Genomic DNA, 22,491 nt, shown 5'->3' with positions numbered 1-22,491 from the left:
ACCCAGTTCCTGAGAATGATGTTATTTTACAATGTGCTAAGCCACAGCCTATGACACTGGCATCCCATGTGAATGTCACAAAGGAGTCCAGGATGGAGTTCTAGGCTCCTGGCTCTACTTTGGCCCACATTTGACTGTTGCAATCATTTGAGGAATGAACCAGTTGATGAAGGATCTCCTTTCTCTCCCTACCTTCCTGTTTCTCTCTTTCTGCAACTCACCTTTTAAATAAACAAAATTTTTAAAAAGAAATCAAAGTTCAATATAATTAATCATTCACTTTTAAAAGGCAATAGAACTGAAAGTACATGGACAATTAAGCCAAACACAATATAATCTCACTCAAAACATTACATTTTTTTTTAAATAGAAACTGACACGCTCTAGGGCCAGCACAGTGGGTTATCAGGCCAATCCTGCACCTGCAATACTAGCATCAAATATGAGCACTGGTTTGACTCCTGGCTGCTCTAATTCCCCTAAATCAAAATGGAACACCTAGAAGAAGCTCCTGGCTCGTATATTCAGATAACCTTAGCTCTATTCATTATGGGAATTTGTGGAGTGAACCATTAGATGGAAGATCTCTAATATTAATAAAAGATCCTGTTACCAGACCCTCAACTAACTTCACCACCTGGCTATCTAAGTAGTGAATTTCATTAAGTCATGTCCTTAGAAGTACAATTTCCCTTTTGCACTCGTTAAAAATCCAAGACCACCTTCACTAAGCAAGACAGTAGTTCTTGAAACCCCAGTGTGTTACCCTCCTCATCTGGTGGTATATTAAATTGTCTCTTTGCTTCATCCTCAAATCTGTCCTCATTATTTTAATTCAGAACCATTGACAAGAGACAAACTTTTACTGGCACTACAATACTACAAAATCAGTGCATAAAGAAGTCAACTGGGCCAAGCGCTATGACCCAGTGGCTAAATGCTCACCATGCACGCGCCATACGAGTGCCAGTTCATGTCCTGCCTGCTCCATTTCCCATCCAGCTACCTGCTTGTGGCCTGGAAACATAGAGGAGGACAGACCAAAGCCTTAGTACCATGCACCCACATGGGAGGCCCAGAAGAAGCTCCAGCCATTTTGGCCACTTGGGGAGTAAACTAGTAGACAGAAGATCTGTCTGCTTCTCTCTGTAAATCTACCTTTCCAAGAAAAAAAAATATGAATTTTTTTAAAAGTTGACCAATAAAATAATAAAATTGATACATGCTAGATGGTGGAAATCCTTAAAACTTGGAGAAACTAAAAGATCTTTAATTAGATTACATCAGGATAACAACAGTGGCAATGGAAAGAATTTAGAACTACATTCAACACTGTTAGTTAAAATAAACTTCTTCTGGATAAAAACTAAGTTGTAACATCTTTCTTTAACCAAACCAGCAACATTTTAAATAAACTATTTATTAACTTCAGAAGAATGATTTCCTAAAAATAAAGCAAATTACTTACTAAGAAAAATATTATGAGGATAAGCCAAAAATATAGTAAACTTTTATAAATGACAAACTTTTAAAAATCATTTTTAAAATGTTTTTAAATGTTTTTAATTTTTAAATGTTTTTTAAAACAGATAGGGTTTCTAGAAATTTAAAGAAATATTTTTAGAAATATGGTTTCTGGAAATTTAAAGGACCCTCAATTTCTTGCTGAGTAGTAGGGCCACAACACATATTTTATCAACAAGGCAAACTGTCTTTAAAGCTGTTTTATAAGGGAAGCATATATAAGATGCATACTTAAAAATAACAGACATGAATTCAAAGTTTTATCAGCAGTTATGGCCATTTGAAAGGGAACTTCAAGAGCTTCTCTCTGTCTTTCCTTCTCTCATAAATCTCCACGTTAAATAAATTGACCTTTTAAGAATTTACTTGAAAGGCGCATTTAAAGGGAAAGACAGGCAAAAAGTTATCTCCCATCCATTGGTTCATTCCACAAATAACTGCAACAGATGGAGCTGTGCCAGTCAAAAGACAGCAGCCAAGAGCCAGGACCTTCTTCCAGATCTGTCACATGATGCAGGGAACCAAGATACATTACTTTCTCAGACAAACCAGCAGAAAACTGGATCAAAAGGGAAACAGTGAGAACTTGAACTAGTGCCCCTAGGGGATGCCAGTGCCACAGGCACATAAAACTTAAAGATTGAAGAAGAAATATAGAAAAAAAGAACTATAGGAATAATACAATGAAATAAGTATTTCATCAAAGAAAATTCCTGAGCCTAATGGTACTAAATTCCACAAAATACTAAAAGAGGAATTACAGTCTCTTTCAAATGATTCTAAAATATTGAAAAGGATGCAATTGGACAAAGTTCTTTTATCAGGACAGCATTTCTCTGTGATCAAAATTAAGGCACAACATACCAAAAAATTACAGAACAATATGCCTGATAATCATAGATACAAAAATTCTCAATAAAATATTAGCAAACAGAATCTAACATGGTACCCTAATGGCTAAATCCTCATCTTGCATGTGCCAGGATCCCATCGGGCCCCTGTCCATATTCAGGCTGTTCAGCTTCCCTTCCAGCTCCCTTCTTGTAGCCTGGGAAAGCAGTCGAAGATGGCCCAAAAACTTGAAACCCTGCACCCATGTGGGATACCAGGAAAAAGCTCCTGTCTCCTTGCTTCGGATGGACTCAGCTCTGAGCATCGACAACACATGGGGAGTGCATCACCAGATGAAGATCTTTGTCTCTGTCTTTCCTTCTCTTTGTAAATCTGCCTTTACAACATAAATAAATAAATCTTTTTTAAAAAAGAAATAAAATAAAAAAGCATTTTATCAAAAACTACAAAAACCATGATCAAGTAAGATTTGCCCCGGGGAGCAATTGGAGTTCAATATTCACAAATCAATGATTATAACAAATTACATGAGCAGAATGAAGAAAAACACCATTAAATTCCAACAGACACAGGAAAACACTGGTTAAGTTTGAAGATGACGTCATTATTTAAAAAGCACTCTCAACAAACTAGAGATAAATGAAAACAGTCCAAAATTTTAAGGACTGTCTATGAGAAAACTACAACCAACATTATACTGAATTTTCACCACACTTACTCAGTACATTACTGGAATTACTAACAAAAGCAAGCAAAGAAGGGGAATGACAAGCACAGAAATTTGAAAGGTCAAAATATCCCTGTTTACCAATGAGATGTTGTCGTGCATGAAAACCTAAACTCTTGGATCCAGGGGGGTAACCTAGTGGCTAAAGACCTCACCTTGCATGTGCCAGGATCCCATATGAGCATTGGTTCTAATCCCAACAGCCCTACATCCCATCCAGCTTCCTGTTTGTGACCTGGAAAAGCAGTAGAGGACAGCCCAAAGCCTAGGAATGCTGCACCCACGTGGGTGACCTGGAAGAGGCTTCTTGCTGCTAGCTTTGGATTGGTTCAGCTCCAGCCATTGTGGCCACTTGGGGAGTAAATCATCAGACAGAAAATCTTCCTCTTTGCCTCTCATCCTCTCTTTATATCTGACTTTCCAATAAAAATAAAATAAATCTTAAAAAAAAACTTAAACTTTTTACCAAAATGTTGTTAGGACTGAAAAATTCAATAAAACTGCAGGATACAAAACGAGCATAAAGAAAAGAGTGGTATTTTTTCTTTGCCAATAATGATCTTACTGAAAGGATAATCAAAGAAGAAATCCTATTTACAACAGTTAAAATGAAGTAAATATGTAGAAATAAATGAATCTAGAGAAGTGAAAGATCTCTAAATGAAAATTATAAAATGCTAATGAAAGATATCATCAAGGACACAAAAAGGAAAGAAATTCCTTGCTTATCAACTGAAACATTGAGAAAATACCCATGCTACCTAAAGCAAACTGTAGATTCATATAAACTATTGTAACACTAATAACATTCTTCATAGAATTAGGAAAAAAAATCAAAACTTCACCTGGAACCACAAATTGACCCAGAAGAGCCCACAGAATCATGATGCAGAGGGGGATCAAGCTAGAGACATCAGAACACCTAATTTCAAAGCAAGCTACAAAGCTGTAATGATTAAAACAGCAGAATACTGGCATAAAACAACAACACGTACATTAGTGGAACAGAATAGAGAACACAAATTAAACCACATACACATCCTGCCAATCAATTTTTGACAAAAGTTCAAAAGGATACACTAAAGCAAGAATAGTCTTTTTGGTTTTAAAGATTTAAAGAGGTCAAAGAAAGGGAGAGAACTCTTTTATCTACTAGTTCACTCCTCAGATGGCAGGAATCTGTAACTCCACTGAGGTACCCAACATGAGTGGGAGATGCAAAGTTAGGATGCACACACTGCATATGGAAGTGCTTAGCTCTGGTCCCAGGTACATCACTTCTGGTGCAACTTCATGCTAGTGTACATTCAGAGAAGCAGCAGGTGATGGCTCAAGCACCTCAGTTCCTGCCACCCATGAAGAGAAAGCAGATGGAGTTTCAGACTTCTGGCTTCAGCCTGAGCCAGCCATAGCTATTGTGAGCACTGGGTGTCTTTCTCTCCCCCTTTCCTCTTTGCCCCACTCCCTTGTCTTTCAAAAGTACTTACACTTTAAAATGTATGTATTAAATTAAAATGTATGTATTAAATAAATGTATGTATGTATTATTTAAAATGTATAACTACTAAAAAGTAGTTATATGTAGATTGTTGCCATTTTTCAAGAGAAATGAAAATCAATTGACATGAAAACAGAAAACTACAGAGCTAAATATATACAGAATTAAATATGAAACCTTCTCTACTATTACTTGAAAGCTTTGAGCTCCCTCTATCGATCAGAAGCATATGTTGTATTTTTGCAAATGAAGATGGTAATCTGATCCTCTCCAGAAAAAAAAAAAACTAACAATCTATACCTAGTAGCAGGTTGCAATAATACACATGTCACTTTTGGAAAAGAAAAAAAACTGTCAAGCATTTTCTAGTTAAAGGCCATTGCATGTTATTACTAAATGAATCTGACATTTTTAGAGTAACCATTTAAAAACCATTTATAAATGTCTCAATAGGAAATAAAACTGAAAATTTCCAAAACACTCTGATTAGTCTACCTATGCAGGACTTTCCAATAAAATTTTTACTAGACTGCTACAGAAGACACACAACAATCAGAATTTGAAACAGAAAAGTAATCTTAGAAAACTGTGTAAACAGCAAACTTGTAATACTATTTTGCATTATAATATTGACAAGATTTTATAATGTACATTAATAAGTTTTATGTATTATAATATATCAAGTGCTTTAAATACACATTAATAAAAGTTTTTATAAATCGGTAAGAAATAAATGACCAATGCAAGTTAAGCAAAGACAAATTAAAAAAAAAAAACTCTCATAGGGTCTGATGAAATCAGATCTACAGCTAGGAGCCCCAGGTGGCACTCAGAGATAAAAGGACTATAAATTTCCTTCTGGACTCAGGAGAGGAGCTTTCTCTGGTCCTTATCTAGTTTCAGCCTTGGCTCCCAGCCCTCTCTTAACGCCGACCATCAGTGTTGCTTGTGAGCCCCAAAATTAGTTCAGACAGAGACTAATAAAGGTCAGCTAGTTGATAATCACGCAGCTTGTACCTTACTGATCAAGATTCCCATCAGGCTTTTCACATAGATAGAGACACTGATACAGAAAGTCTGGAACAGCCGGAGAAAAGGTCAACTAGCCTATAATCGCTCAGCCTGTACTTACTGGTCAGGCTCCCTATTTGCTTCTCCTAGTCTTTACTAGGTAGGATTTAGAGTTAAATTCTTCCTCACTCACTGGGTTGTTGGGAATTTCCCTGCTCACCTGCCTAAAACTTTTCTATTCTTCAATTGTTAAAATGCAAAGTTCTGTAAAACCATGCTTAATCACTATATACTGCAAAGTTTAAACTGTGGCTTAATATTCTCCTCTAAAAAAACTTTTATCAATTTATGACTGTTACTGCTAAACAAGATGTAACTGCATAGAAAAAGAAAGAAAAAACTCATATAAGAAACTTAAGAGAGGTGTGACTGCCCCCTTTGTTCTGAGTTTGGATAGGGCAGTTAGCTAGGCTCTGCTATCTAGTAAGATCGTAGGTTAAGGTCTCTAATCAGATTGAGCTGCTGAAAGAACACTGAAACCTTTCCAGATCAGGCCTGGCCACAGTGTATGATTTCTGTTCCACTGGTACCTCTGTGCAACTTTACAGTTACACAGGTCTGCAAGGTGTTCTATGAGGGTAGTCGGAACTGATTCAGATAAATGAGATCAGCTGCTTTGCTGAGTAGAAGTACCAGGTTGAAGTCTGCCTAAGAGTTTTAAAATGATTACATAGTGGAGAATATATTTTGTGTTAATTTCATTTCTCAATAATACTGTTAATGATTTTTAGGTGGTATATGTATATATTTATGAACATATTTACATAATAAATGCTTACTTTATAATGACATAACAGTGTAGTAATTATCCAAAATGAGCTTCACTCTTTTAATTTCATAATTTCCATATCAATATGAATTAATCTTCCTAGTATTGCACTTTTCAGAATTTTTATTAATATAGAGATCATAGTTTATGTTTCATACATATTTTACCTAAAAATACTAACAGTATCCCTGAGAAATTAAATAGGAAAAATATTTTCTGTTATTTACAAATTTTAAAACAATTAGATTATTTTTAAAAGTGAGTTAAGGAAAATTTGGCAAATAAAAATCTAGCAACAGGACCTGGCACGATAGCGTAGCAGCTAAAGTCCTCCCCTTGAATGCTCTGGGATCCCATATGGGAACTGATTCTAATCTTGGTGGCCCCGCTTCCCATCCAGTTCCCTGCCTGTGGTCTGGGAAAGCAGTCGAAGACAGCCCAAAATCTTGGGAACTTGCACCTGTGTGGGAGACCCCGAGCAAGCTCTTGGCTTTGGATCGGCGCAGCTCCAGCCGTTGCGGTTACTTGAGGAGTGAACCGCAGACGGAAGATCTTCCTCTCTGTCTCTCCTCCTCTCTGTATAACTGCCTTTCCAATAAATAAATAACTTAAAAATAAATAAATACATAAATAAACAATCTAGCAACAGTGCCAGTACCAAGGCATAGTAGGCTAAGCCTCGACCTGTGGTGCTAGCATCCAGCTCATGTCCTGGCTGCTGCACTTCTGATTCCGCTCCTTGATTATGGCCTGAGAAATTAGCAGAGCATAGCTCAAGTCCTTGGGCCACTGCACCCATGTGAGAGACCCAGAAGTAAAACCTGGATCCTGACTTCAGATTAGTTCAGTTTCAGCTGCTGCAGCCATGAGAAAGTGAACCAAAGTATGGAAAATTCCTCTCTCTCTTTCTTTAATCTGTCTTTCAAATAAAAATAAAATCTTAAAATATCTAGCGACAATTCCAAAGAGGAAGTAGTAAACACTGAAATTCTTTTTAAGTTTCTTAAAGATATTTCCTTATTTATTTATCCATAATATTATTATCCCAGCTTACAAGTAAACTAAGATGTTGAGAAGATAATCAAACTCCCTAGGTGCAATTCAAGCTGTAGAAAACAGTTGATACAAGCACAACATATTTCACAGTGTGGCCCTAAAGAGTCAATAAGCGTTAGTTAAAAAGAGCTACAGCAGTAATCTAAAGTTGAATAATTAAGTATCTCCATGTTAAGATAACAAAACTTCTCATGTAGAACAAACAAATACGGGAGAGCATCCTAATTTAAAGTTTTTGTTCACCATTGATGGGTTTTTTCCTGCATTAATTCTACTCAAGTTGTTTATTATACTGATTAAAAATCATTCCAAATAGCCAATGGCTGAAGTAAGGCTTTTAGTCCTTCATCTGACATATTTCCAAACACATCAAGCGCAGAAGCATCAAGTTTCAGAAGAAACCTGTTTCCACAGTCTTAATCTTCATTCTTTAATTCACAATCTTTCTTCCAAGAATTAGCATGCTAAATGCATCCTTCACAGTAACAGAACAAAAACAGTAATATCAAGACTTACAGTGACACCAGCACCCTATATAGTTCTATCAGTTAAAGACTGAGTTGCTCCACTTTGATTGCAACTTCCTACTAATGTACCCAGGAAGTTGGACACTATAGTTCATGAGCAAGAGCATCTGCCACCCAAGTGGGAGGCCGAGCCAGAATTCCTGATCCTTGGTTCTGGCCCAAGCTAGCCTGGACGTGCAGGCCATTTGGGGAGTAAACAAACAAATGGAAGACTGTTCTGTGGGTGTGTGCTCTACAAAAAAGAAGAAAGACATTGTAGAATAGGGGGCAGACAGTTCAATCATATAGCAGTAGGCCTACCAACTATTCCTGCAGCTGGTGATTGAAGGGCATGCCAACTTTTTGGAACAAAGTACCCAGAAATCAGCAGGGAAAAAACACCAACTCAGTAAGATGAGTAAAGGCTTCTACAGCCTGTGCACAACTGGGGGATTTTATCAGCACGATAAATCTACGGTCTCCACTGACTTTGAGTGTGACCTGTAGAGTTGAAAGGTGGCAGGATACCTACTTAGGTCCATGAAGTATTTTCCCTACTCACTCTATTAAGATGGCCACACTCAACCTGTCCCAGTACCAACCAACCTTTATTGGTTAGGCACCTGGCACAGGAATGCCATAACACTTACAGATGGGAAAGGCTTGAAGGGACGAGAGTGGATCTTCCGCCCCCTATATCTGTGGAAGATCTGCACCCACTGACTGAGAGAACTCTGACTGTGTGACAGACATGTGATAAGGTGTGACCAAGTCTTTCAGCAATCACTCTGAGTGGTTTCAGAGGCTAAGGGTTTGAAGCTCACATTGAGGCAGACAGAGCTGCCGCTTCAACATGGGCACCCATACAGAAACTGGTTTCTGTCCAGGCCTCTCCACTTCCCATTCAGCTCCCTGCTTGTGGCCTGAGAAAGGAGCAGGATGCCTGCAGCCATGGGCCTGGGCAAGTCAAAGCCAGGAGCTCCACCTGGGTCTCGCATGTGCACAGGGGCCCCTGGACCTGAGCCTGCACTGGCTGTCCCAGACATCCAGGATGAGGCTGGCTGGAGAGCAGTACAGCCGGGCCTCATGCTCAGGGCAGTAAGATGTCAGGCACAGCTGCCAGGCCAGGGTTCCCAGATCCCTGCACGGGCAATTGCAGCCAATTTAGGAGTGAACCAGTAGATGGAAGATTTTTCTTTCTCTTCTTCTCTCAGTAAATCTGACTTTCCAATAAAAATAATACATAGATCTTTCCTTTCAAATAAAGATAAATCATAAAGAAAAGAAACATTCCACAATACAATCAAAACAATACATGACAAATCCACAGTGCTCATTACAGCCAGTGGGGAAAAGTAAAAAGTATATCCAGTAAGATCCAGAGCAGGCAAGGACACTTTCACCATCACTTTTCATTACAGTTCTGGAAGTTTTAGCCAGAGTCATTAAGAAAGAAAACAAAACTAATACAAACTGAAAAGTAGAAAATCAAATTAGCCCTGTTTGTAGATTCCATGGTCTTATATACAGGAAAAATAAAAGATTCCACTTAGAAGATTATTAAATCTCACAAAACAGCTTGATAAAATTGCAGAATTTAAAATCAACACACAAAAATAGATAGCCTTTGTATACACAAACAATTCTATGACTCAGAAAGAACTTATAAGTCCAAGTTAACCTACAATAGCTACAAAAAACTTTTAGTAAAAAGGGACATTAAGGGAAGGAGATAGGATGGGAGGAATATATGATTATCTTATTAGAATTTTACCTATGAAATACCTAAAATTTGTTCTTTATAGTAATAAAAAGTTTTTAAATTAAAGGAACTTTAAATGTTAAACAAGATTGGAAAAATAAATATGTCGATAAATGGATGCACAGACAACAAATGGATGGACAGGATGAAGAATCAGGAAGAAATAGACTTATCAGGAGAATGGAGTTCAACTATATCATACTAATAATTGAAATTTCCACTAAGTATCTGTATCAGCTTTTTTAAAAATTCAAGTGTGGTGACCAATACTTCTGAAACTGATGATCAGCCATAGACTTTTCTCTGGTCATTGCAATCAACAGAGGGAAAATGTCACACCATCCATCAGAACACATTTACCTCATGCTTAGCAATAACATACCTGCAGAGAAAGAATGAGAAAGGTTTCATGAGTGAAGTAATCACTAAACATACCTTTCAGATAAATAAGAGTTCTTGGAAGGATTTAGATTTTGAAAACAGCGTATGTTGTCATCAGATGATGAAGAAAGCTGCTGCGTTTGAAAGTTGTCTGCATCACACCAACTGGCCTCAGTTACAGGTGGGATCTTTATGTATTTTCTTCCTAACTCCGTTGTCAGCACATTTGTCAACATAATTCTGGGTATCCTGTCACACAGAACAACAAATAGTGTATTACACAGAAGCTTTCAGCAAGAGCTTTATTCTAAGAGAAGTTGAATTTTCAATCACAGTTACACTAGCACAAGTAAATTCTTAGAACTACACCACCATAGAAATCAACACACTAACATTTAAATATTGGATAAACACAATTTTCTTTCTTTCTAGAAGTACTTTTATAAGTTACAGGATAGATCATCCTACAATAATAATGTCTTTAATTATGTCAATGGATGCTTGGGGTGCTTAGAATTCCAACCAAATTTTCTTTTGGAAATAATTTCTTTTACTAGAAGTTATTTTAAAACAGATCAACACAAACCAATTAAAGAAGTCTGGTTCTCTTTAACATAAATGTCCTTAAGTAATTACCTCTTTGTAACTGGCAAAACACTAGTACTAAAACCAAGCAAAGGAACATCACTCAGATTCCATGTATAGTGATGACAGATCTTATAGGTGAAACAGAATACACACAAATGATGGCCCTGAATTAATTGACCTGATCCAAGTAATAATTTTCTTTTAGTTCTTGTTACTATAAAGTTTTACTAACATTCTGTTAGGTGTTCCCTTGAACATTTAATGTGCCACAATCAGGACAGACACTTTGTGAGAAGCAATAGAGACAGAAAGGGCCCAAACACTTTGAAGTAAAAACATAAACCTTACTATATTTTGTTATATTTGTAGTAGTACTTTATTTTCACTATTAAACAGGGCTATATTCTTTCCACTATGGCACAGACAGTATAACTTTTCAGACCTTAATAAAATTTTGATGCCTTGCTTCCACTGCAGCAGCTACACCTACACAGCCTCAGGGGACATGTGGACTCAAGCTGGGGGCTAGTGGAGCAGAGTGAGCCTCAGAACTCAAGTACATTTTGGGTCCAAAGCAAACAGAAGAGGGAGGTAGTGCTAGGACCCCAGGCTGGCATGCTGCCTTGCTGGCATGGTGTGCTGCTGGACTGGGCTTGGGAATGCATTAACCTAGCTAGGCAGAGGGTTAGCATCCCAGGCCAGCAAACATGCCAGAGGACTGGCAATGTGATCCCAGATGGGAAGACAGAGCTCCAGCTAGCATGCCATGCTGCCAGTAGACTGGTCAAGGGAATCTGTGTGCTCATGGGCATGGGGACTGTGGATTGATCAGGGAGTGGGGCATGGGATGTGTGGGAGAGGGGATTCTGCGGTGTCTGCTGTGCCTTCTCCAGGAGCCGCCCACTGCTGCTGCAGGCGCCCTGGAGGCCGTCGGCAGAGGGATCAAGAGTTATCCAGAATATTTAAAAATATTTAAATTGTGAACCTATCGATAAGGAGTATTTATACAAACTGACCCGTAGGCCTGTACTAATCTCCCCATGTTAGCAATATTGACTGTAACGCACATTAAGGACGCCACTGCGGCGACGGCAGCGAGTGTCCCATGGGTTGCACATTTTAAAGCTCCATTCATAGAGCCACTTCCATGTTTGTGTCCGTCATGGCGAACCAGATGAATTGGCCTGGCTGCCACTGTGGTCACACGCTACAGGTTCAACAAAAAAATATCATGTTTCAATTTTGTTTGTGTGTGGACAGCAATGTGGAAGCTAAAATTGACATATTTTTATGTAAAGTTTTTCTATTCTTTGATTTTTAATAAACTTTGGAAACAAAAAAAAAAATGGATTCCTGAGGGAGTATGTTGCAGGTGAGGAATGACTTCTGAGGGACTTATACTGACAAGGCCACTGTATTTACAAGTAGGTGAGGGAGCTTGAGCTAAGCAGTTTAGAGAAGGGAAGCTGGAGGACCTTTCTGGGTCATACTGATGCACCAGCCCAAGTGGGAGAAGTGAGCTGGGGGTAGCTAGCATCAACCACCACTGCCACCACCCACTGGCACACACTAAAGTTAGAGTTGGTAGCCTACCTGGCAGGGCTAGGTCAGAGTACCCACCAGTTAAGTGTCAAAACAGGAGAGAGATAACACTAAGCTGGGCCATGACAATAACCAACATGTGACTACTGGCAGATTCTGTGGCAGATATGTGGGATCACCCCTATGAAACTGCAATATCCATTGGTTTGTTTTAGAGTTGGGGTGGAAAAAATATAGAGCTGGGTGGGTGCCAGGTTGAGTTAGGCATAACCAATGAACCCCACAACACTGATGGCACTAAGGCTGGGAACAGGCCAGGCTGGTCCAGGCTGCAGAACCTGCAGACACACAGGAACAGAGTGTGGGACAGAGCAGAACTGCAACATCCACTAGCACATACAAAGGCCAAAACAGATGGGGTAGACTATGTCAGTAAGGACTTAGCACTCACTGGCACATGTGAGATCTGGGTCTGGGAGTGAGCCTGGTGGGGAAATGTGGGGAATTCACCTGGTAGGTTGTAGCTTCTGCAGGTAAACACATGAATCAGTGCTGGAGGTTGGTCAAACTGGGCAGGGCAAGACTACTTCACTTGTCGGCAAATGTGTGGTTTGGTTCTGGAGGATAGAGAGATAGACTGGGCAGGAACAGGCCAAACCTTAGTACACTGGCATGTGCAGAAGCCAGGCCAGAGTGCGAGCTATGTTGAGCAAGGCTATCACAAGTACTGCTTTGCATGAAACTCAGCAATGGCCCCAGGCCAGGCTGCAGCATCTGGTGGTACAGGCTGAAAAGGGGATAGGCTATGCCAGGCTAGGTAAGAGCAACCACCGGCACATGTATGACCTGTAGCTGAGAACAGAACTGATTGGGGAGCTAAGGGGATGCCCCAGCTGGGTTGTGGTTCCTACTGCTGAGCACGAGAGCTGGAATAGTAGTGGGGTGGAAAACTGGGCTGGATATGGCTACAGCATCCCTTGGCATGGGTGTGGACTGGGCTTGGTGTATACCAAACTGGAAAGGGCTCCAGCACCCACTGGTACTCATGAGTGCCAGGGTGGGTGTAGGAGGGGCTGAGTTAGGTCCCGGCACCCAATGAATCACACAAGAGCTGGGTGTGGGAGTTGACCAGGTATGACTGTGCTGTAGCACCCAATAGTAAGAGCCAGAATGCTACCAGGACAAGAGGCAGGCCTAATCAAGCTGGGCTAAGGACCCACAGATGCACAAGATCTGCCACTGGACGGTTACCTGATAGAGGAGCTTGGTAACTCCTCTATCAGGACACAATCACTGCAGATGAACACAAAAATCAAGACTGGGAGTAGCCTAGACTAGACCAGGTTTCCATACCCACCAGTATGCAAACACGTGGATCAGGTTTACACGCAGACCAGCCTAGGCCAGGTTACAACACACACTACAATACCAGCCGGTTCACATTAGGGCTGGGACTGGGGCCTGGCTAGGCTGGGCTATATGCTGCAGCATCCACCAGCATGGCCTGGATATGGCAGCAGACCGGGCCAAGAGGGGCTACAGCACCTGCCAGCAAATGTCAACATGGGGTGGGCCATGCCAGACTGGTCCACAGTACCCACCAGCACATGTGAGAGAGGGGGTTTGGGAGGGTGAACCTGGTAAGGGGACAGCAGGGGTCACTGCTGCAACTGGTGAATGTGAGAACTAGGAATGGGAGAAGAACAGGTTAGGCAAGACCACAACACCTGTTGGCCTGCACATGAGCTGGATCAGAGGGAGAGTCAGGCTGGGCTAAGTGACTATATTAGCTGGTAAATGCATGAGTCAGAGTTAAATGCAGGCTGTTCAGGCTTTACCACAGCATCAGCTCTCAAGTGCTAGGACAGGAGGCAGGACCTGTTGAGCTAAACCTCAGAATCACCTAAAAAGTGCAAGATCTAGGCTGAGAGTGGGCTTAGTAAGGAAACTGTGGCACCCCTCTGATGCATTGCAACTTCCACTGGTGAGCATGAGAACTAGGACTGGGGGTAGACCTAGCTGGACAGGCATTAGTACTCACCAGAATAAATGTGGGCTAAATGTGGGGTCAGTTGGGTTGCGTTAGGCTGCAGCACCCACTGGGGTGGAAAAAAGCCCACCCACATACCGACATGCACAAGAATCAAGGCTGGGGGTGGACCTGGTGCAGTTACAGAGGGTTGCCCTGACTGGGCTGCAGTTCCCGCTGGTGTACTGAATGCCAAGTATGTGGTAGGCAAGGTTCAGCTACGCCATAGCCCCAATGGCTTGTATAAGAGATGGGGTTGAAGACAGAACTCACTGGGCAATGGAAACTACCAGTATGTGTGCTGGCTGATGTGACTTGACAGACACCCTGTACTGTCAAGCACACGAGACAGGTCTGGGGTCACCTCAGAGGAGGTTTCTTTGGAAATTCCCTCTCCCCACACCTCTCCCTCCACCGCCACGACTACCACAACTGAACCACTGGACTCAGAACTACAGTCACAGGGAGAATCACAGAATCTGTGGTCTGACCATGCAGCACATGAGTCAAAATTAGACCTTCCCAGTTTCTAAAGACAGTGCAGGGGACAGCAAGCCCTGAGGCACATAGGGGATATGGCAATCCACTGGAAACTGCAGAGGACATGTAGTACCACAGTAGAGGATGAAGGAGGGGTTAGGGCAGGACAAATTGGACAACTCTCCCAGCCAAGCATTGATAGCAAGTGTCTGGGTAAGTGTGTGAACTATGTTAGCCAATGGACCTTGGAAGGATTTCCTCATCTTTGGAGCATTAAAATCAACAGCATTTCAGAATTATCAAAACCACTTAAGCAACAGCCTCAGAATATACTCCACATCGGAGACACTGGTATGACATCATGTGGCCATTCCTCATCCCGAAACAAATCACCTCATCCACTTAGCCCTACTCCTCAACCTTCCCCACCCTATTCAGTGGTCCACATGGGCATGTATCACTCTCAACTATGTAAACATTACCAAAAATAAAAAATTTTACAATAAATTAGTCTTTTCTTCCTCTCAAACGTGAAGAACTCAAAGTTCAGAAAAATTCAATGAAGTGACCAAGCAGCTCTTTCTGGTAGAACTTAAACCTAGTAGCCTTTTTAAAACAAAACTACACACACACACACACACACACACACATATATATATTTCTTCATTTTTCTTTATAAATTTCTTCATTTTTTTATTCAATTATAGTGTATTTTGAGTACTAACTGGCCACAGAATTCCAGGTAACTGAGTTTATATATATATATTTATTTAGTTGGGTCATTGCCACTCAAATAAGAAGATCTGGACTGAGTTCTCAGCTCCCAGCTTTAACCCAACCCAAACCTAGTAGTCTTATTTAGGGAGTGGGTAGCAGGTAGGAATTATTTTTTAAATTTATTTATTTTTATTGCAAAGTCAGATATATACAGAGAGGAGGAGAGACAAAGAAGATATTCTGTCCGATGATTCACTCCCCAAGTGACCACAACGGCTGCATCTGCTCCGATCTGAAGCCAGGAGCCAGGAACTCTTCCCGGTCTCCCACGCGGGTGTAGGGTCCCAAGGCTTTGGGCCATCCTCCACTGCTTTCCCAGGTCATAAGCAGGGAACTAGATGGGAAGTGGAGCAGCAAGGACCAGAACCGGAGCCCACATGGGATCCCAGCACACCTAAGGTGACAACTCTAGCTGTCAGGCCACGGCGCTGGGCCCAGGAATTCTCTTTGGTCTGTTTCTCAGTTTTTCAAAAAATAAAAATTTTTCAAATACAAGAAATTCTCTTATCCAACCTTACATTATATACTGCTATCAAATATCAAAATAGGGAAGTCAATTGTGATTGCAAATACTTGGAGAAAAAATTCAGGACTGCTAACAGAACTTCATTCAACTTAGAACTATTTTTTATAAATATTTTGCTTTTGGCTAAAATTTTACTTATAATTTAATGATTTACTTTTTGAAAAGCAAAGTGACAAAAAGAAAAGGAAAGGCGGTGACAGGGAGGGAGAGGGACAGGGAAAAAGGCAAGGAGGCAAAAAGGGAAGGAAACAGATACAGAGAGACAAAGAATCTTCCATCTGCTGTTTAGCACCACAGCCAGGTCTGTGCCATGTTGACACCAACAGCTAGGAATACTATCCTGCTCTCCTTGACGTGCAGTAGGGGCTTAAGTACTTAGGTCATTTTTCACTACACATTAACTATATCAAAAGAGCATCCAGGACTCAAACCAGTGCTCCAACAAGGTTACCAGCATCACAAGTTACAGCCATCACAATTGTACCTAAAACTTACTCTTAACAGATAAAAGAATCTGACATGTTAAATTGATGACTCATTTTTAAAAAGAATGATAGGGTCTTGCATAATGGCCCAGTGGCTGAGTCCTCGTCTTACAAATGCAGGGATAACATATGGGTGCCCGAATGTGCCCTCGCTGCTCCACTTCCCATCCAAATCCCTGCTCGTGGCATGGAAAGTATTAGAAGACAGCCCAGAACCTTGAGACACTGCATCGCTGTGGGAGACCCAAAAGAAGCTCCTGACTCCTGGGCTTGGTTTTGGCCATCACAGCCACTTGGGGAGTGAACTAAGAGACAGAAGATCTTTCTCTCTGTGTGTCCTTCTCTCTGTAAACTTGCCTTTCCAATAAAGATAAATAAATCTTTAAAAATCAATGATAGGGCCCAGCATAGTGGCCTATCATTGATAGGGTGGCCTAGCAGCTAAAGACCTCATCTTGAATGCACCAGGATCCCATTTGGGCAGCGGTTCTAATCCCAGCTTCCCATCCCAGCCCAGCTTCCCATCTAGTTCCCTGCTTGTGGCCTAGGAAAGCAGCTGAGGATGACCCAAAGCCTTGGGACCCTGCACCCATGTGGGAGACCTGGAAGAAGTTCCAGGCTCCTGGCTTCAGATCAGCAGAGCTCTGGCTGTGGTCATCTGCGGGGGAAGGGGAAGGTGAATCATTGGATGGAAGATCTTTCTTTTTTTTTTTTTCTTTTAAAAAAGATTTATTTATTTATTGGAAAGTCAGATATACAGAGAGGAAGAGAGACAGAGAGGAAGATCTTTCATCCGATGATTCACTCCCCAAGTGAGCACAACGGCCGGTGCTGTGCCAATCCGAAGCCAGGAGCCAGGAGCCAGGAACTTCTTCCAGGTCTCCCACACAGGTGCAGGGTCCCAAGGCTTTGGGTCGTCCTCGACTGCTTTCCCAGGCCACAAACAGGGAGCTAGATGAGAAGTGCAGCTGCTGGGATTAGAACTGGTGCCCATATGGGATCCTGGTGCGTTCAAGGCAAGGACTTTAGCCGCTAGGCCACGCCACCGGGCCCAGAAGATCTTTCTGTCTGTCTCTCCTCCTCTCAGTATATCCGACTACAATAAATATAAATGAATCTTTTTTAAAAATCAGGGATAAATGAAGGTGTTTCCAAAGTTTACCAAAATGAGAGAGCCAGAATTGTAGTACATTGGATTAAGCCATCAACTATGATGCCAGCATCCCCCTATGGAGTATTGGCTTGATTGCTGGCTGCTCCACTTCTAATCCAGCTTCAAGTTAATATACATGGGAAGGTAGCAAAAGATGATCCAAGTGGGCCCATTATTTACCATTTTCTTTTTTTTTTTTTATTGTTGCTTACATTGTATTATGTAGTACAGTTTTATAGGCGCTGGGGATTCCCTCCACCCCTCCCATACCCCTCCCCCCATGGTGGATTCCTCCACCTTGTTGCATAACCATAGTTCAAGTTCAGTTGAGATTCATTGCTTGCAAACACATGCCTAGCATAAAGTTCAGCGTCTTATTGTCCAGATAAGTTCAGTGGCCTCTTGGGGAGACCTTCTATGGTCTGAAGATAGGTCTAACAGAGTAAAGATCCGGTCAGTTAAAAGCCCCAACAAGGCCTCAGTATCAATATACAACATTATAGAATTAATTGACATAGTATTGGGTAAACAATATGTTAAAAATAATGCAAGTTCCCTTCTTCGAAACATCTGGGTTGAGACAGTATCAATGACAGGTTCAAAAAATAACAAACAACCAAACAAAGAATTACAGGTTAAATCAAGGCAAACATGTGGTATCTAATCTTTTGGGATTCGCTCATTTCCCTTAGCATTATAGTTTCCAGTTGTGCCCATTTAGCCACAAAGAACTGCATTTTGTTTTTTTTAATAGCTGAGTAGTATTCCATGGAGTAGATGAACCAAAGCTTTCTTATCCAATCTTCTGCTGATGGGCAATTCGGTTGCTTCCATGTTTTTGCAATTACTGATTGTGCTGCAATGAACATAGGGATGCATGTCGGTTTGTCGTAAAACAGGTGTTTTGGATATATTCCTAGGAGTGCTATTGCTGGGTCATATGGTATGCAGATTTTGAGTTGTTTGAGTATTTACCATTTTCTGTGCCTCTTCCTCTCCTTCTCTCTCTCTCATTCTGTTGTTCAAATAAATAAACCTTTCACAAAGTTAACAGAAACAGAATGACAATACAATTTTATTTGGGCTCAAAAAATTTCTTGGAATTCACACAGTTTTTTCGTAATATGTATTTCGGCAGTCTTTTTAAAGCCATCTTGCATGCATGTCTTAAGATTTATTTATTTATTTGATAAGTATATATGTAATAATATATACATACATACATATTTATAGAAAGACAGGAAGAGAGAGAGAATGCTCTTCCATTTGCTGGTTTCACTCCCTAAAAGGCCACAACAGCCAGAGTTGGGCTAAGTCAAATTCAGAAGCCTAGAGCTCCATCTATGGCTCCCATATGGGTGTAAGGGCCTAAAGATTTGGGCCATCTTCCCCAGCTTTCCCAGGAATGAGCAAGGAGCTGGACGGGAAGCAGAGCAGCCAGGTTTCTAACTTGTGATGCTATGGAATGCCAGAACAGCAGGCAGTGGTTTACCCATGGTATTACGATGCTGGCCCCAACACACATGTCTTTAAAAAGTTTTGTGCCGGCACAAGTGTGGGCTGGGACTTGGTGCACCAAGCTGGGTCAGATCGCAACACCTTCTGGTGTTCTGGAGGACCAGGGAAGATATAGGATGGACTAGGCTGGGTCTCAACCCCAACTGAGCCATGTATAAGCTACACGTGGGTATGGGCGAGCCGTGGCTGGGCTAAAACATCCAACAACAAGAACCAGAATGGGTTGAAGGCCAGTTAAGAAAAGCCACTGCTCCTGCTAGGACAGGAGGTGAACTGAGTAGTGCTGGCCCCTGGACCCACTGGCAAGCGCAGAACCTGGCATCAGGAGAGGTTCTGATGGAGGAGCCTGGGCAACTCCTTTGACAGGGCACGGATCCTGCAAATAAGCACAAGAAGCATGGAAGGAAACAGCTCAGAAGAGGTCATGGAAAGTGTACTGCTGGCATACATTTGGCATGGGTTGGGGGCGGACCAGGCTGAATCAGTTCGCGTCATCCACAGGCAAATCCAAACACCAGAACAGAGTGTGGGTGGGGCCGGGTTCGGTAGCGACAGGTGCAGTGCACAACACAGGGTGCCAGGGTGAGGCTGCCTGTGCCAGAGGAGACCGCAGCACCCAATCAGCACACGAGATAATCAGGCGGGGGCATGGGGGACCGATCCAACAGGGGAACAATGGGTGGTTCCCTTGCTGGATGGCTGGTCCCACAGGAGAGCATGGGCTGGGATGGGAATGGACTGGACTGGGCAGGGCTGCAACACCTGTGCAACTCATGTGGACCAGATCAGGGAAGTGCCAGGATGTGCGGAATATTCCTACTAGTACTAGCAAAACTAGAGGGGACAAGCGCTGTCGGGGCTTAGTCATAGCAGAAGCTGGCACTGGAGGCTAATATTGTTGAGTCCAACCACAGGGTCACCTGGAAGGAGCATAATGCGTGAGTGTGAGTGACCTGGGAGGGAGGCAGGGGGCTGCTCCCTCTTGGGTTACCATTCCCATGGGAGGACACAGAACAACTAAGACAGGGGCTGGGGTGGCTAGAAAGAAAGGTACTCGACAACATCCGTGAGGGTTGGACAGTTGCACTGGTTGGATGGAGCCAAGCTCCAACGCCCTTCAACATTTACCAGAGCCGAAGGGAATGTGGGGCAGAATGAACTAGTCTGCTTCACATACTGGCAGCTCAGGGCAGGGGCGGGCCTGGTGGGGGTTTTTGGGGGTCGCTGTGACTAGGCTGCAACTCCCACTGGTTGGTGTGATGAGCAGGGCCAGGATGGACTTCGGCACCCACTGGTTCCAGTGGAAGTCGGGGCTGAGGTCGGAGCCAACCCAGCTATTGCAACCACCAGTGGGTCTGGGAGATGGACTGTGCCAGGTCCTTTGTTTGTTAGTGCATATAGGAATGTGGTATGGGAACATCTCAGAGTCTCTTTGGGGATCCCCTCAACCGAAATGGCAGACTCAGAACCTTGACCAAGACAAGACGGAAGATGGAACGGGTCAATCAACCACCACAGCTGTATGTTGGCCGCAAAATACTGGACAGAAGGAGACTCCATGATGGACTATGTCAATCAGTGGACTATGCAACAGCCTCATTGTGTCTGGAGTGGCGAGACTGGCAGCAACACATAACTGGTGAACTACTGGAACCACTTGAACAGGAATCTTAGGGCGTGCCCTGTGTCCAGACCGGGGTGGGTGGGAAACTGGGTGGGGCTTCTCCTCAATGTTCCCTTTAGCCCTTGTAACTTTTTACCCTTATCAGCAATGTAAAGATTGCCAAAATAAAAAAGTTTTAAAAAAAAGTTTTGTGGGCCCGGCGCGGTGGCGCAAGTGGTTAAAGGTCCTCGCCTTGCACACCCGGGATCCCATATGGGCGCCGGTTCTAATCCCGGCAGCCCCGCTTCCCTTCCAGCTCCCTGCCCGTGGCCCGGGAAAGCAGTCGAGGACGGCCCAAAGCTTTGGGAACCTGCACCCGCGTGGGAGACCCAGAAGAGGCTCCTGGCTTCGGGTCGGCATAGTATCGGCCCGTTGTGCTCACTTGGGGAGTGAATCATCGGACGGAAGATCTTCCTCTCTCTCTCTCTCCTCTGTGTATATCCGCCTTTCCAATAAAAAAATAATAAAAATAAATCTTAAAAAAAAAAAAAATTAAAAAAAAGTTTTGTGCCAAAATAAATATATTGTTAAATTTGATACTGCAGAAGTTTTCTGAGATATCTTCATACTTATTTATGACTATCACTACTGAAGTCTAAGATGTTGCTAATTATGTAATGATAATATATAACATATTAATATTGAAGAGGAAATTTGAGCTTTATAAGTAAACACATAACAGAAAAGTTATTACTGGTATCTCTGTTTATACCACCTGACTATAGCATTATTCAAATATGCTTTTAGCCCAATTTAAAAAAAAAAATTCTAAGTAGTACAACTGGAGTCAACAGATGATTAATTCTATAAAAAAGTATTGGAAAGAATATTTTAACCAATGAAGTAGTTAAAATACCAATTATAATTCTCTCTGATTAATGAATAACCCTCCCCATTTCTGTCTTTATTTATTTTTATTTGAAAGACAGATTTACAGAGAGGAGAAACAAACATCTTCTGTGTACTGGTTCATTTCCTAGGTTGGTCACAGCTAAGCCAATCCAAAGTCAGCAGCCAGGAGATTTTCTGGGTCTCCTGCCAGGGTACACAGTACCAAGGACGTGGACCATCCTCCACTCCTTTCCCAGGATGTGAACAGAATGCTGGATTTGAAGTAGAGCAACCAGGACACTAACCAACATGCACACAGAATCCCAGTATTTGAGGGGGAAGATTAGCTAATTCAGCCATTGTGTCTGACCCAATCAATTCCCACTTTTTATGTTAATGGTTTCGCTGCTAGATTTTGCAATATTCAGGAAAGAGAAAGTAAGAAAGACACACAGAGAGAGGAATTTATAAGAGACGTAGGGGATAAATCTCAACATGTTTACTATGCCACACCTTTCTTTTTTAGTTTATTATTATTATTATTTTCATTTTATGATACAGTTCCATAGGCCCTGGAATTTTCATTGCTACCTTCCCAATCCCCCTCAGACCTCCCACCCCCACTGAATTCCCCTATATTATGAAGTATAGTTCTTCATACACAGTCATATATTCATCATTATGGGCATGGACAATAGCAGAGAGTCCAGCATCCTATTGTCAAGATATAGTCGACAGTTTCATTGTGAGTCC

At 41.9% G+C, this 22,491-nt stretch overlaps 1 protein-coding gene across 4 annotated transcripts in view; it reads right to left on the bottom strand.

The window, feature by feature from the left end:
- Positions 1–22,491, bottom strand: part of SENP7 (SUMO specific peptidase 7) — a 153,039-nt gene that overhangs the window by 72,179 nt on the left and 58,369 nt on the right. For all 4 annotated transcript variants that reach the window (XM_040980558.1, XM_040980557.1, XM_040980560.1 and 1 more), the window contains one exon: positions 10,201–10,395. In XM_040980558.1, the coding sequence (XP_040836492.1) occupies positions 10,201–10,395 (195 nt within the window). The remainder of the gene's footprint in view (positions 1–10,200; positions 10,396–22,491) is intronic.

The sequence above is a fragment of the Ochotona curzoniae genome, unplaced genomic scaffold (genome assembly GCF_017591425.1).
Source record: "Ochotona curzoniae isolate NIBS_2020 unplaced genomic scaffold, NIBS_Ocur_1.0 contig_3498, whole genome shotgun sequence".
Lineage (NCBI taxonomy): Eukaryota > Metazoa > Chordata > Mammalia > Lagomorpha > Ochotonidae > Ochotona > Ochotona curzoniae.
The sequence above is the reverse complement of the archived record's forward strand: the minus strand, read 5'-3'. Positions and strand labels throughout refer to the sequence as shown.